The sequence below is a fragment of the Callorhinchus milii genome, unplaced genomic scaffold (assembly GCF_018977255.1).
Source record: "Callorhinchus milii isolate IMCB2004 unplaced genomic scaffold, IMCB_Cmil_1.0 Scaffold1, whole genome shotgun sequence".
NCBI lineage: Eukaryota > Metazoa > Chordata > Chondrichthyes > Chimaeriformes > Callorhinchidae > Callorhinchus > Callorhinchus milii.
Genome location: NW_024704742.1, coordinates 87,046,107 through 87,062,940, shown reverse-complemented (window position 1 = coordinate 87,062,940; position 16,834 = coordinate 87,046,107). Strand labels below are relative to the sequence as shown.

The 16,834-nt window shown below is 42.4% G+C and overlaps 1 protein-coding gene across 4 annotated transcripts in view; it reads right to left on the bottom strand.

Moving 5' to 3' along the window:
* The window catches only part of unc45b (unc-45 myosin chaperone B), a 46,371-nt gene that overhangs the window by 2,060 nt on the left and 27,477 nt on the right, over positions 1-16,834 (bottom strand). For all 4 annotated transcript variants that reach the window (XM_007892644.2, XM_042332855.1, XM_007892645.2 and 1 more), the window contains 10 exons: positions 13,912-14,212; positions 12,779-12,873; positions 11,423-11,564; positions 9,230-9,370; positions 8,775-8,902; positions 6,430-6,496; positions 5,254-5,367; positions 4,444-4,559; positions 1,505-1,622; positions 146-301 (listed from right to left, as the gene is read on the bottom strand). In XM_007892644.2, the coding sequence (XP_007890835.2) occupies positions 146-301; positions 1,505-1,622; positions 4,444-4,559; positions 5,254-5,367; positions 6,430-6,496; positions 8,775-8,902; positions 9,230-9,370; positions 11,423-11,564; positions 12,779-12,873; positions 13,912-14,212 (1,378 nt within the window). The remainder of the gene's footprint in view (positions 1-145; positions 302-1,504; positions 1,623-4,443; positions 4,560-5,253; positions 5,368-6,429; positions 6,497-8,774; positions 8,903-9,229; positions 9,371-11,422; positions 11,565-12,778; positions 12,874-13,911; positions 14,213-16,834) is intronic.

Here is a 16,834-nt window from a genome sequence, read left to right as displayed (position 1 = left end):
CAAATGTAATTCTGTTGTTGCTGTTGTCCACTGGGCTTCACTTGCCCTATGTCCGCCAATGTCCGAGGAGACTATGCAGTTTGTAGGAGGGGTAGGTTGCAGTCCTACATTAATCAATGATGGTCTAGTTAGGTTAGCCACTCACCGAGGTTGTCATCCTGAAGCAAAGTTCCTTCCGGGAAGAGGTGAGCATAGCAATGGCTCCGGCTGCAGCCCGCTGGAGCTTCACATCATCCTCCCCGCACAGCAGTACCAGCAGCTTCATTCTGTCGTTTCCTTCAGGCACAAACCTCTCCTGAGCCTACAATACAGACCCATGTCACAGCTCAATGGATTGTTACTCAAGACCTTTCCATTGTATCAATACTCAAAGATGATAAGGTTTGAGTGGATGAAGAAGGCCCTTCGGTCCATCTAATCTCAATCTTCCACCCTTCTGTGTAAGTTTATATAGGGCTTTTTATAAACATAAGCGCGTTGAGATGTTTTTATCACATAAGGTGTTATTTAGATGCAAGTTATCATTATCAATGATAAATATTTATTTTTAAATTTGGTCACTTAATCCACAACTGTTTGTGGGATACTGCTGTGCGCAATTGGTTGCTGCGTTTCACCCACAAATATTCAGTCAATCTACTTAACAATATATTCTGTGAAGCGCTTTGAGATGTTTTAACAATGTGATAAAGCATTATATCAAATGCAGGGATTTTTTTTATTATTAAGTTGCATATTCAAAACAACTGACAATAAACTCCTGATAACTCGATCCTGTTTTAACCACTTAAGTCATCATACTGTTAGTATTCTGATTGCATTTATTTATGTATACATATGACTTTCTTGCCATTCTGGATGACTCATCTTTTTCCTGGGAGTGACTAATTATCAGGAGTTTACTGTATATTCAACACCTAGATTACTTTGATATTGCACTGACTTTCCTTGGGTGTGAATTGACTCGAGAGACAATGCCTCTGATGCCAGATGAGTCGGCACTAATCCAAAGCAAATTTGCAAGCCAAAAACCATGAAAATCAAATAAAACTCATAACTGGTAGAGTGATTCTGACAGGAACAGATTCTGTACCATGTAGGTTATGAGAAACAAAGCAATTCAAGCAGGTTTCTGGTAATTCGGCAAACGTTTACCAGATATTAAACCTAGCCATATTTTGTCTGCAGTTTAGTTGACATAACACTTGTTTCCATGTAGACGTCATCCAATGTCCTCCATAATACACAGAACAAATTCAATAAGGCATTTTCTAAGGCAAAGATTTTCCAGTAAAGCACCTCTGCCATCTAGTTTATTCCCATTTCTGAAACCATTAGAAATCTAAATAAAAATGATCTACCTTTAAGTTTGACAAAGCCTTTGATGATAAATTAATAATAATCCTTACATTTGGTATAGCGCTTTTCACATTGGGAGGATACATTGTAAAGTGGGCAACATTGCTGTACATTACATTCCTCTGCCAATTTCAGCCATACTTACTTCTTTGCAGATGACCATATTGCACATACATTCAGTAGCTGCGAGTCGGATTTGATCATGATCCTCAAACATGTAGTTTTCAATATCTGGCATAGCATTTTCCTTAATTATCTTTTGCCTACACACGTGGGTAAAAAAAGACAGCAGGAAATATAATTTATGTAAGAGGCAAAGCGACCGATATTGTTTGTGTGTCAATTGATTATTTTTGTGTTTCTAATTATTTAGAGTTGGTTCCTAACCTGTGGAGCACTCAGCTGCTCGTGTAATTTATCATTGCCTCCTTTTCTTCACAATTGCATGACGTACAAACAAAAAACATTTCAAAGGCACGTAATTCCTCAGGAAACATTTCTTTGACTAATTTATTGGTTTCTCCCTGCTACATTTCATCCAGACTTGAAATGATTATCTGATCAGCTGTCCCAGGCCTCGGCTCTTTTAGAGTGCAGCTGTCATTGTCTCTGGGGACACATTGATATGTCAAAGCTGCACAATGCAGGACAACTTAGTATCCGAATCCGAAATGTTGGTGACCGCTGCAAATTTAAAACCAGTGTGTCTGAACTTTCTGCACCAACCAGTGTGTATGTACTTCCCATTCCACGATCGGTGGCTGCACTTTCAGCCACTGTGTACCAAAACTCTGGAACACTCTTTCCTCTACCTTGTCCCTTTCTTCCCCATCTTCAAGTCACACATGAAGACCTTCCTCTTTGATCATGCCTCCCCTTGGCTCCGTTATCTCCTCCCTCCACCTGGCTTGGCGTCATGCTCTTCCACTGTCAAGCACTCTGGGATGCCACCCTACGTGAGGGGTGCTATATAAATGCAAGTTGTTGCTGTTGCATGTTTCTCTTACTCCACTGAAATCTACAGTAACAATAATACTTGCATTTGGTATAGCGCCTTTCACATCAGAAGGATGTTTCAAAGCACTTCACAGAATTCACTGTGATGTGTAGTAACTGTGTATTTGTAGGCGAACTGGGCAGCCCAATTGTGCAGAGGAAAGCTCCACAAACAGCCATGGGGTTTTATTTCGGGGATTGTTGGCCAGGGAACCGGGGAGAAACTCCCTTCTCCCGAGGAATGGTTGCATGATGACCAAACTGACTTTAGCAGCTGTTGCATGAAAGAAAAGATGTGCGGAGTTTGAAAACTATAAAGGTCTCTCATTGTTCAGTGGTTTAAATATATTATGTAGCAGGTGGGAGTTGGGTGGGGTTCTGGCAATGCGGGTTCAGTATTGCGGCATAATTGAGCAGGAAAAGCATCCAGATGAAATTATTAAAAGGTTATAATAATAACCCCTATATCTGATATAGTGCCTGATCATGATAAAGTGATTCACAGAGATTTTGTGTAAAGTGTAATGATTTCCAGATGGATGCTGCAGCTAAGTTGCAGATAGCAGTGACCCACAAAGAGCCATGAAGTATCAGGAAAATTGTTGGTCAGGACAACAGGAAAAACTTCCTTCTCCTTCTGAATAATGCCATGGGATCTTTAACATCCACTTGAACAGGCAGACGGGACTTCGGTTTAATGTCTCATCTGAAGGACGGCACCTCTAACATTGAAGCACTCCCCAAGCACTAGAATCATAGAATTATAGAGCACACAAAAGGAGGCCATTCGGCCCATCGTGTCTGTGCTGGCTCTTTTAAAAGAGCTATCCAAATCAATACCACTCCCCTGCTCTCTCCCCATAGCCCTGCAAACTTGTCCTCCCCAAATAATTATCTACAGTGGCACATGCACTGCACTGGAATGTCAGCGTAGATAGTGAGCTCAAAGTCCCAATGTGGAGCTTGAACCTATATCTAGTGACACAGAGGCGAGAGTGCTACCAGCTGAGATAGTGGTTAATTATCAAGGATAAAACTTTGTGTATCCAAACAATTTAAAAATAACTGTCTGAAATACTGTCGGTACACTGCATCAGTTCAGACAACTGTAATTAACCAATGAAAAGGTTTACAGAATGAACTGTGATCCTTTTCTTGGTGAATAATTACACAATTAAGGCACACGTGTCCATTTCAACATGTTTAGCCCATGGGCTATTAGCCTGTCCAGCATTTTAAACTTAAAATTTTAAAAAATAGGTTTATGTCACTTTTGTTCCTGAAGGCACAAACCCATGCTGGGTATGACTCTACAGATACCACTCTGCCACTAATCCTGTGTAACTCAAAACAAAAGTGTAATAACAAGAATAACAATGATAATAAAAATATGTCAAAAGTAATAGCTATATCATAAATACTGTAATAATGTCAATAGTAATATACAGTAAACTCCTGATAACTCGACCCCGGCTTAACGTGTCTCTACCACTTAAGTCATCGTGTTAATAATCCTTGCATTTGATATAGCGCCTCATCACATTGTTGAGACATCTCAAAGCGCTTCACAGGATATACTGCAAAGTGGGTTGACTATTTTGTGGGTGAAATGTTAAAATATTAATATTAATGTTGTCAATATTAATGTTGTCTGGCTGCATTTATTTATGTACTTACATATATGCCTAACTCACCACTGCTGCTAACTCAGCACTAAGCCCCTTTTCCTTGGAGTGACGAGTTATCAGGAGTTCATCATATCTTTAACTCTGAGATTATTTTGATATTTTCTTTGGAAGTATGTCCTCGACGTTACTGTAATGTCAAAAATAATGATAAAAATATAATAATAATGTAGGATATGGAGAGAAAGTGGGAAATTGGAATTGAAAGGATTGGTTGAGGTACAGATCAGCCATGATCTAATTAAATGGTGGAACCGGCTCGAAAGGCTGAACAGCCTACTCCTGTTCCTATATTTGTAATAATGTCATAAATAATTTAATGCAAACAATAATAATATCAAACTAATAAGATAATAAAAGTGTAAAAAATAATAATATAATAATGTCAGAAACCTGAACTTGCCTTAGTTTATCAGTTTTTCCAGCCAGGTTTGTGAGCCCCATTAGTGCTTCATAATTCTGCAGACCATCTCGGTCCATGTTCAACAGAGTGACAAGAGGCCTCACCACCTCATAGATCTGAAAAACAGTTGAAACACTGTGACGTTAAATCTATGCACAGTAGTAAAGTAATATTTTAAATTCCCTTATTTTATCACACCTTAAATGCTTGTAATGGTGGGGGAGGAGAGGGGGAGGGGGGAGAAGAGAACAGGAGAGGGCAGGCAAGGTTTGCAAGATGCAAGATTTGTTCTGAAGAGGACCAACCAAGATTGACCAACTAGTGACTTTCCTCCTTGGGGAGGGGGAAGGCATCTCCTCAGAGCTGAGCTGAATGGCAATCAGAATCAAGTCAACGGAGTGATGGTCTCGGTAATACTGTTCCTGAGTTGGGCAGGTCTGCAGAACTCCAGGGCACTGTTCATGTCAGACCAGCCAGTCTGGCTCATTGACTGGACTTGGAGAGCAGACCCTTCATTGGGAGCTTCCCATTTGGGTTCTATTAACGTGTAAGCCCAAACTCCAATTAGTAGTGTGGTCCTAGCTGAACACACAGGGGAAAGATTGCAAGAAATGCTTTCAGTAGCAAACTATAGGGTTTAGATGGTTAGACTCCAGCAATAACCTAACACACATGCTGGGTCTGCAAGCTATCACTGAGCCAGACTGACAGAATCTGAACTAGTGCAGGTTAGAGTATTCATCCCTGGCTATTGCCCATGAATCCCTCATAAATTCTTTGTCCAGTTACCATAAGTTGCCTTTCACTTACCCTCTCACCAGGAAAAGCAATGTCTGGATTGGATGTGGCAGCAATCTTTGCAAGTGCATGGGAAGCTTTGATTTTACCAACATCCGTACCTTGTAGAGCAAGAGGCAATAGAGTCTGAATAAGAGAAGACAGAGTGTGAACAAATAATAACAAATAATAATCCATTCCCTTTGGAACAACGCCTCATCACGTCATTGAGGTGTCTTAAAAGGCTTCACTGGATACACTGTGAAGTGGAGTGACTGTATTTTGTGGGCAAACACGGCAACCAATTTGAGCACATCAAATGAAGCAAATGACTAATTGTAAACAAGTCGGTATTGTATTTACAGCATGCAGATTCATCCGCTCTTTCTAAATCTTTTCATTTTTTCATCCTGCTCTTGTTACACTTTCTATTCCCCATCCTTCCTTCTTTACCTGGACCCTGGCATTGCTTTCCATGACAACCAAAGGGAGACATGCTCTTCACTAAGAGAATACTGGCTCTGGCAGTAATTCTGTGTTACATTAACGGAGATCTGCCTGTTACAATTTCCTTTCAATAACAGAACATAAATGTTGCATTGTTTTAATTTGGAAACCTGTTTATTTTTAAGAATTATGGAACAACAGCTTCCAAATCAAGGCTGAATTTAAGAATTTTCCATACAATTGTGTGCAATCTCAGGCTAAGACTATGTGGAATTTGGGGCCTTAAATGAGCTATAATATTTCAAAATGGATTTGGTGTGATGAATATCTCTTTGCTATCTCTCCCTTCACACCGGCTCGGAGTCAGGCTCCGCCACTGTTAAAGCACTCTGAGATGCTACCCTGTGTGGCAGGCACTATGTAAGTGCAAGTTGTTGTTGTTATGAAATGTTGTGTTTCTCACCCATTAATTTTTAATAGCCATTTCCATATTACCCATATTACAATTCCAGTTTAAAATAATTGAACTGACAATGTACACATTCGATTTTACAATGTATTTGTATAATGCAGCAGCTTTTACATTTCCTATTGCTTTATCTGGCAAACTTACTTGTCCAGCTAGGACCACGCTAATCCTTTAGGGATTGGGTTTCCAGGGTTAACATGAGCCGAGTGGGAAGATTGCCTGCCCCAATCCGTGTCCTATTGCTTGACATACTGGAACGATACAACATTTACTCCAACAAAACGGACCCTTACCTTTCCACCGCCCTGAGCCACGATTGTGCCACGATCTCGAACGTCCTCAGCCAAGGCAAGGAATACTCTACAGAGCCAGAACACAAGGAGATACAGTATTATTTTAATTTGTAGGCGAACACGACAGACAATTTGCACAAAGTCATACAAACAGCCATGAAGTGAGTGACCAATTTTTATCCAGGGGACTGTTTGCCAGGACACTGAGAGAAACTCCTTTCTCTTTCTGAAAAGTGCCATGAGATCTTTAACACTGCCTTAAAAGGCAGGCAGGAGCTCAGTTTAAAGTCTCATCTGAAGAGCAGCACTTTTGACAATACATTGCATTGTAATGACAGCCTGTGCAAAGTCTCGACATAGGGCTGAATAAAATTGTGGAAAATAAGGGGTCAATTTTGTGGAGTCCTGTAGCTTAGTAGTTAGAGCACTCGTCTCGCAAGCAAAAGACTTGGGTTCGATTCCTGGTAGGGTGAAACGTTGGGCAAGTTTTCTTACTCCAAACGCCTCTGTTTACCTAGCAGGAAGTAGAAACCCGGTTGTTAGTCAATTGGTGGATTGCTTTTCCGGGAGTAATCATTCCTTAAAAAAAATAATAAATTGGTCACTGTTTGTGGGACACTGCTGTGCGCAATTGTCTGCCACATTTTGCGCACATAATGTAGTCAATTCACTTTACAGTATATTCTGTGAAGCGCTTTGAGACGTCTTGAAGACATGATAAGGTGCTATATCAAATGCAAGGATTATCATTATTATTGAACCCACAACTTTCTGACTCAAAGGTGAAATTGCATGTGGATGTGCAACAGCATACGAATAGCTCTACTGCACTTCTAAAATCTGAATCAACTTATATGCATCTTACCACACAAGTGGAACGTATGGAATCATAAGTATTTGGGTTCTGTTTAGAACTCATACATTTCAGGTTTTCATGAAGGTGAGGTCTCAATTCCAATCACAAGCATCAGAATACAAATATCATCACTACACTTAACAGGAACTACTGTAAAGATCTTTGAGATATTTCAACATTAAAGGTGCAATATCAAATGTCAAGATTATATTTATTATACAAGCTGAGAAAGTAAGAAACCTGTGATGCATTGAAACATATAAGATTCTTAAAGGGCTGGATAAAGTAGACACTGAGGGGCTGTTTCCCCGGTAGGAGAATCTATAACCAGGGCTCACAGTCTTAAAATTAAGGGTCAGCCTTTTGGAACAGAGTTGAGGAAACATTTCTTCACTCAGAGGATAGTGAATTTATGGAATTTATGGAATTCACTACCCCAGAAGGCTGTAGATGCTCAGTCCTTGAACATCTTCAAGGTTGAGACTGATAGATTTTTAAAAAATAGAGGGAATAGGGGATATGGGGATAGGGCAGGTAATTAGAGTTAGGTCTGAAGATCAGCCATGATCTTATCGAATGGCGGGGCAGGCTCGAGGGGCCGATTGGGCTACTCCTGCTCCTAATTCTTATGTTCTTATCATGTGTTCTTATGTTCTTATCTTTGACTCCTTGGGATTCACTGTTCACGAATGTAACTACAAGTTTCAAAACTGATACTGTTTTCACAAACACAACAGATTTGTTTTGTAAATATCATATTTAAGATATTAAACCCTTAATATAATATTTAAGATATTAAACAGCTCGGGTCTGAAATGCTGAACTTTGTCCAGAGCCTTGGGACGTCCTCCCGACGTGAAAGGCGCTATACAAATGTAATCTTGTTGTTGTTGATACGATCCCAATGTAATAATAATAATCCTTGCATTTTTTTTGTGTGGGCGAACGCGTATTTTTTTTGTGGGCGAACGCGGCAGCCAATTGCGCACAGCAATGTCCCACAAACAGTTGTCGATTGAAAATGACCAATTTATTATTGTTTTTGGTTTTGGAGGGATTATTATTAGGTGTGTGGAGTAAGGAAACTTGCCCAAGATTTCGCCCTGCCTGGAATTGAACTCGGGTCTCTCGCTTGCAAAGCGAGTATTGTCTTGGTGCAGATTTGGTGACAACACTCTTTCCATTTGATACAGAACCTATGACGTCAAGAACATCTGAATCTCTTGATTCACAAAGGTTCTATCAAGTGTAGTGACTGTGTATGTGTAGGAGACAATTTGCACACAGCAAAATGCTGATGTGATAACAGGTTGTCTCTTCCTGAAGAACTGAAATCTTAAGACGAGAGGAACTTCAGGGAGGGAGTGGATGAAAGAATGTGACATGGACAATGAATGCCAGGGGTAACCTGTTTAGCAACTTGTTTGAGGATCTAATTCTTCATGACCTCCCCTGTACGGGGCTAAGCAAACAGTAAGGAACCTTGTACCTTGCCATGAGTTCTTTGGTTTCATCAGTAAGAATAGCGCTGTCAGCTTTCAGCATGACTGCTAATGCTGAGACGACACCAGCTTTGATCAGCCGCTGCACACGTTTCATCACAAAGTCCTTTTTGTCCTGTAAATGCAACAGACAATTGGTTTGTATTTAAAATTATTCCATGATGAACAAAATTGATATTGTAATTAATATGACTGCAAATTTTTTTCTTAATTGAAATGTTGAAGTGTATTTAAATACTTTCAGACGTCCTCCTGGAGCAATAGGCACTATATCAATCTAAATTATAATGCCAATCCCCTACATACCGAAAGGTGTTGTATGTGTTCATATAAGCCTACAGGATTCACTGTAACATGTAATGACTGTGTATTTTGTTGGCAAACACAGAAGCACATTTGTTCATGGGAATGCCCCACAAATAGCCATGAATTAAATGACTACCTTCGGATGGTCTTCAGGCACATGCTGTTTGGTTAATTTTGCCAGCTGAACCAGCTCTGGTATTTTTTCCTTTATGTCATAGCTGTTTGTGCAGTTCACCAGGATAGAGGCCACAGAATAAAGGATAGTCTTGTCAGCAGTCTGTCAGAGAGAGAGAGAGAACAAACACAAGCAAAATAGTGTAAGCCGTATTCATGTTTGAGAGTTGCACAGTTTGACTTGGGTGTGATGTGTGCATTTAATTTTTAAAATGATCAAGCACTCTCCCATTACTGCACTGGAGTAACAGCCAAGACTCTGAGCACAAGTCTGACGTGGGACTTGAATTTTCAACCTTCTGACTTGGAAGCAGAACCCAGAAACCAGCTGACAACTAGGCACTGTACAGTACTGTACTGACTATTTGCAGACTTCAGACACTCCCATATGACTTCACTGATGCCAACACAAGAAAACTTTACAAAATATTGTATTCTATTGTACAACAACAACAAAATGACATTTATGTAACGCCTTTCACATAGGGAGGACGTCCCAGGGCGCTGGACAACAAAGTTATGGACCCGAGCTGAGAGTCGGGGTGGAGAAGCGGGGACGGTGGGGGGGTGGGAAAGCAGGGAGTTCGAAAGCATGGTCGAAGAGGAGAGTCTTGAGGTGGGTCTTGAAGGTGGTGAGGGAGGGGGCGAGATGGAGGGACTGCGGGATGGAGTTCCAGAGGCTGGGTGCAGAGTGGCGGAAGGCCCGTCCGCCGATAGTGGGGCGAGGAAGGCGGGGGCTGTGAAGCAGGCTGGAGCTCGCTGAGCGGAAGGAGCGAACAGGGTGGTAGGGGGTTAGGATGTCGGAGAGGTAGTGGGGAGCAAGACCGTGGAGGGCTTTGAAGGTGAGGAACAGGATCTTGAACTGTATCCTCTGTGTGATGGGAAGCCAGTGGAGTTGGGCAAGGATGGGATTGTATAGAACAAAGCTAATTCCCACAATGACAGAAATAATGAAATGTCTAAATTATTGATTATTCTAATAATCTTCCATCTATCTATCTTCTATACTAATAAAATGACAATGTCTGTCTGTGTGAGCTTCGAGAAGGATCTCAATAACTGATTGACATAGAGACATGATCTAGACCTCATCGGGAAGGTCTTGCACCTAGGAGTGACATGGGCATATTTGTTCGGGTATCCTATCTTTCATGAGTTGTGACCCAAAATTTTATTTCAGTTTTGTGCTGCAGTTACACCTGGTTGCCGCCGAGTCAAAGCAGTGCTGTGGCATCATACGTCACAGAGCACGCACATAGTCAAGCGGCGGCAGGAACAAAATAAAGAACCCAGATGAAGCTAAGCCACGGCAACAAAAACAGAATTACATTTTTAAAGAGCCTTTCAGGTCGGGAGGACGTCCTAATGATTGTAAATTATACATCTATATTTATCATTATAAAGATGCCTGAGTGAATATCAAACCTTTCAAGGATAAGTAAGAATGTTAGACAAAACAGAGAAGGCCCATTAAATGAAACTGAAGATCAAAGAATAACGCGGCTGCACTTCAATGCTGAAAGGACTGCACCAGTGTGCCAAAATGAGTTGCCCACTCAAAGAACAGCATGGTCAAAATGTGTCCTCCCACAGGAGTCCTCCCAGATGAGTATAGATAAAGATGAAATGTCTGTCTGTGTGTCTGTCTGTGTCAATCTACATTCCATATTGGATCCTTTGGTTACAAGCGTAGCTGCAACGGATAGAGCTAGTAGAAAGATAAAATGAACCCATATCTACTTGAATGGTACAATGGATACTTCGACAAGTTGTGAACGCAGTTGTTGGACTCAGAAAGAGAGAGTCCGAACATTGAAGCAGACCTTTCAGTCCATTCACATGACACTTTTCTTCCAATTATCTTGCGCTCAAAAAATAACATCCTTCCATTAAGAACCATTGGGATGAAACTGGAACTTGTGATGTGATAATCATCAATGGTAATTTTAACCCACTATCTCACCAGGCATCACTGAAAAGTAATCAACAACTATGGCCACTAACACTATGTGGTCACAACTAACTAAGTTACTGGTGGCTGTCTTGAATCTGTCCGAAAATTGCTCTGGGAGTTTCCTAATTGTATAGGAAGATATTGTTGAACATTAGATTCATCTCTATTGACAGTCAATTGAAGATGATAATGAATTTTCACCTTTGATAAATCAAACATCGCCTGCATTGATGCTTCATCCGTGACAAAATCGTCCTTCACGTCTGCATCGAGAGTCAGGTAGGCCATCCCTTCAACAGCCCACTTTCTGGTGGTATTGTCAATGTTCGGATTGCACAGCCACCTGTAGACAAAATTCAATTGTATGAATTGCAAAAGCATGGGATGTAATTCACAAACAGGTTTTTCTTTTAAATGTAAGCAATGCAGTAATTGAGATCAAGTAATATGCATGTCTAGACTTCTACTCCATTCATATTTGATGGCTCAGTTGGTAGCACTCTTGCTCCCGAGTCAAAAGGACTAGGGTTCAAACCCCATGTTGGGATTAAGCTCACAGCCTAGGCTGACATTTCAGTGAAGAAGAAATACTAAGCTGAGAACCTAACTGCCTGTTCAGGTGGATGTGAGGGATCCCATGGCACTATTAAAAACAAGAGGGAATTTCTTCCGGTGTCCTGGTCAACAATCCCCCAGATAAAATTGGTTATTCACTTTATGGCTGCTTGTAGGAGATTGCACACTGACTATTTTCCATGATCTAATAAAAATGAATTCCATCTACATTATAATAATGCTTCTAAAAGTATCATTGTAATGATTTTACTTTATAATTTAGAGACAGCAACCAATTTGAAGTAGTTGTGATGACAGCTAGGATTTTAGTCAATTATCAGTTGCCCAACTGTGGAGTGCAAGTTAGTTTTCATACTTACGAGAATCATATTAGCTGAGATGAATTCAGAACTCTGGGATTTTTATTTATTTTTTAATATACTAGTCGCCACTTTGATACACCTTGGTTCTTAATGGTCTCACAGCCTCAGAATGTGTCTTTATTAATAAGTAGAGGCCCTGACTATTTTCTATGATCTAATAAATATGAATTAATGTAATCTGCATGCATTTTCACTTGGTCATTACATTGGCATGCTGGCATTTTGCCATGGTGACAGAGAGGAAACACTATCACAGAACATTAACAAGCCTAAAGCGAGATTTGTGACAGAAGGATTTTTCCCCCCCACAGGTTGAGAATTCTAATGCTTGCACAAACCACCTGATCACATGCTGTGTTGTTCAGCACTTAAAGTGCCACAGATGAGTTCAATCCTCCTGGAGCAATCACTGTGCGTTTCTGTGTGTGTGTGTCGGGGTGGGGAATGAGGTCAGTGACAAAATCACTGCTTTGTAGCTTGCACCTTAAGTGCACTGCTTGGAGCTGAGCAAAACAATTTAGCATAGGAATCATGGGTTACAATTGCTTTAAAAAATCAGTAATCCATCATACTGAAGCCACTATGTGGCAGCAAGTAGCACTTGATATGGAGTACTTACTTTCTGCACTGTTTTGCAAGCTTTTCTGTGGATCCTTCAGAAAACTGCCTCAAACCATAGTCAGTGCCTCCAGCTGAACCAAGCTTGCATAGGCCCTTATTGGGAACACAAATCAAAGTTTAAATGTATTTAATACCAATAGATGAATACTTCAAGCAACAAGACTTGCACTATTCCAAAAATGTATTAAATCACCATTGAGTAAAGTTGCAATCGATACAGATTGAAATGAGATTTCAATTAAAATAATAATTGATATTTTATCAATCTCTCTCTTCTGTTACTTCAGCAGCAGAACACAGGAATTAACAAAATAACCTAGTTTGTATTCTCAAGAGATATTCAAATGTTCTTATATATCTGGATAAGTAAGTAAGCAGCATTAGTAGCAAGTGCTAAAAATATTCCATGGAATTTATTTTAGAAATTCTTTTATAATCCACTTTTGCAGAACAGCAGGAAGAATTTTAAAAGAACTGGAGTTTTGCATGTATGACTATAGGGAAATCAGTGATTAAAAGGCTGTGTTCTTCATGAAAAAGTGTGGTGATACTTGATTTATTCAGAAACTTGCAACACAGCAATATTTACCATAGTGGAAGGCACAGTCTAAGCAGACATTCCAATGCAGGGCTGGGGGAACGCTGCATTGCCGGAGGTGCTGTCCTTTGGATGGATCATTAAACTGAGGTCCCATTGACCTATTTGGGTGGTTGTTAAAGATCCCATGGCACTATTCAAAAAGGGGAGTTTCTCCTGGTGACCTGCCCAACACTCTTCCAGATAAAATTGGTCATTCTTCATAGTTGTTTATGGGACATTGCTGTGTGCAAATTGCCTGCCACATTCACCTATAAACTGCATGGTCACTACACTTTACAGAATATCCTGTGAAGCGCTTTGAAATTCTTCCCAATTTGGGAAGCTCTACCAAATGCAAGAATTGTAATTTTTTCAAATTATTTTGCAAATTTTTAAAAGAAAATGCTCTTACAAGCTATGAAAGGGGTGGACCTATTACATCGTGTTTGTATGTGTCAAAACTGGAGGCAGCAGTTTCATTGCTCTTCCAAAGGACTACTCTTAGATTCCTCAAAGCCAATAAAGCACTGAGGCTGTTCAGAACAACTTACCACCAGTGCTCTGATTTTAATCTTCTCAATAGTTGATTGCTTGTACATGTTCTTCAGTAAGGTGATTCCATTGCTAATAATGAAATTGGCTCTGCTAGCTTTACTTGCGGCATGGATGAGTGCCTCTACTGCCACCAGTTGGTCAATTTCTCTCTCTGAACTGCACAAGGCAACCATCATCTCCATTACGCCCGGCATGCCCAGAATGCTGTTGCCGACATCAAAGGGACCCTGAAGGAGTGCTGATGTGGTCTGGATTGCATTCAGGTTCTTTTCCATGTTGTGAGGGTCAAATTTGCTCCTGCAATGTCCAAAAGCAGAAAAATGCACATCACTATGCTGGGGAGGAATTGGAGAGGAGATCAGAATAATTTTTTTCACGAAGAGGGAATTAGTCGGAACATGGAACGCTTTGCCACAAATGGTTACTGAAGTTGACACCATGGCAACAAAAGCTTTAATAACCACAACAACTTGCATTTATATAGCGGCCTTCACGAAAGGTAGTGTCTCAGAGTGCTTTTTAACATTTGAAAGGAAATTGGATAAGCATTTGAAGAGGGAGAGTATAACAACAACAACAAAATTACATTTGAATAGGGCCTTTCACATCGGGAGGAGGTCCCAAGGCACTGGACAATCAGTGTTTTAGACCCGAGCTGGGGGTCAGGATCGGGGACAGCAGAGGGCAGGGGGGAAGGAGGATGACAGAAGGCACGGTCGAAGAGAGGGTCTTGAAATGGGTCTTGAAAGAGGCAAGGGAGGGGGCGAGGCAGAGGGACTGCGGGATGGAGTTCTAGAGGGTGGGGGCTGAGTGGCTAAAGGTCCGCCAGCCAATGGTGGAGCGGGTGAGGCAAGGGACATGGAGCAGGCGGCGCCCTCAGAGCAGAGGGAGTAGGCAGGTTGGTACATGGTTACGAGATCGCAGAGATAGGGGGAAGCAAGGCAATGGAGGGCTTTGAAAGTGAGAACCAGGATCCCCTGTGTGATGGGAAGCCATTGGATTCGGGTGAGGATGGAGGTGATAGGGTCGCAGAGCCTGGTGCAGGAAAGGACACGAGCAGCAGAGTTCTGGATGATCTGCAACCTATGGAGGAAGGAGTTGGTGAGGCCGACAAGCAGAGAGTTTGTGTAGTCGAGCCTGGAGGGAGTTCCCGTAATCAAGCCTTGAGGTGACGAATGTATGTTTGAGGGTTTCGACAGCCTGCGGTGTGAGACAATGGTGGAGCCGGGCGATGTCACGGAGGTGGGTGAAGGCAGAGCAGGTGATGGCATGGATGTGGGGCAGTAAGGACAGTTGAGGGTCAAACAAGATGACAAGGTTCTGGACTGGCTCGGTGAGGTACAGTATACATCCTTGGATGGTGATGCTGTCAGTGCCCGAGTTGTGGAAGTGCTGACGGGAGCCAATCAGGAGGGTCTCAGTCTTGTTGACATTCAACTGTAGAAAGTTAGCTCTCTTGATGTCTGACAGACATTCTGTCAGGACAGCAGTGGTCCTGGAGTCGAGGGTGGAGGCAGAGAGATAGAGTTAGGTGTCATCCACATACATGTGGAAGTTGACCCCATGTCTGCAGATGATGTCATCAAGAGGAAGCATATAGATATTGAAGAGGAGGTGACCAAGGACAGAGTCCTGAGGAACAACGCATGAGATGGTGTGGGGGCTAGAGGAGAAGCTGTTTATGGAGATGAAGTGGAGACGGTGTGAGAGGTAGGATCTGAACCATTCAAGGACAGAATCATGAAGGTTGAGGTGAGAGGAGAGGCGGTGGCGGAGGATATAGTGGTCAACGGTAGTGAAGGTAGCAGAGAGGTCAAGTAGGACAATAAGGCAGAGGGAGCCCTGGTCGCAGATGGACAAAATGTCATTTGTCAGTTTGACCAAAGCTGTTTCTGTGCTGTGGGCAGCACGGAAATTTGAGTGGACTGGTTCAGGTCCTACCTTTCACACCGCCTCCACTTCGTCGTGGCAAACGGTTTGTCCTCCAGCCCCCGCACTGTCTCGTGCAGTGTTCCTCAGGGCTCTGTCCTCGGTGCCCTCCTCTTCACCCTCTACATGCTCCTCCTTGGTGATGTCATGCGCAGACATGGGGTAAATTTCCACATGTATGCGGATGACACCCAACTCTACCTCTCTGCCTCCGCCCTGAACTCCAGGACTACTGGCGTCCTGACCGACTGCCTGTCCGACATCAAGTCCTGGACGAGGGCTAACTTTCTTCAACTCAACGTCAGCAAGCCCGAGGCCCTCCTGATTGGCTCACACCAGTGCCTCCGCACCTCAGACACTGGCAGCATCAGCCTCCACGGCTGCACATTCAACCTCACTGAGCCAGTCAGGAACCTGGGTGTTATTTTTGACCCTGAACTGTCCTTTCTCCCCCACATCCGTTCCATGACCGGCACTGCCTACCACCACCTCTGTAACATTGCCAGACTCCGCCACTGCCTCACCCCTCAGGCTGCTGAAAGCCTCATCCATCCATTCTTCACATCAAGGCTCGATTACGGGAACTCACTCCTCATCGTTCTTCCCAACTCTTCCCTTCACAAGCTTCAGATCATCCAAAACTCTGCAGGTCATGTACTCTCACGCACCAGGCTCCATGACCCCATCACTCCCACCCTCACCCGATTCCACTGGCTCCCCATCCCCTAGAGGATCAAATTAAAGATCCTCATCCTCATCTTTAAGGCCATCCATGGCATTGCCCCATTCTACCTCTCTGACCTGCCCACTCCCTCCGTTCATCAAGCTCCGGCCTGCTCCATATGTCCCGCCTGACCCACCCTACCATTGGTTGCCGGGCTTTCAGCCTCTCTGCCTCCACACTCTGGAACTCCATCCTTCGCCACGCTTCCTCCCTGCATCCTTCAAGGCCGGTCTCAAGACCCTTCTCTTCGACCATGCCTTGGTCTC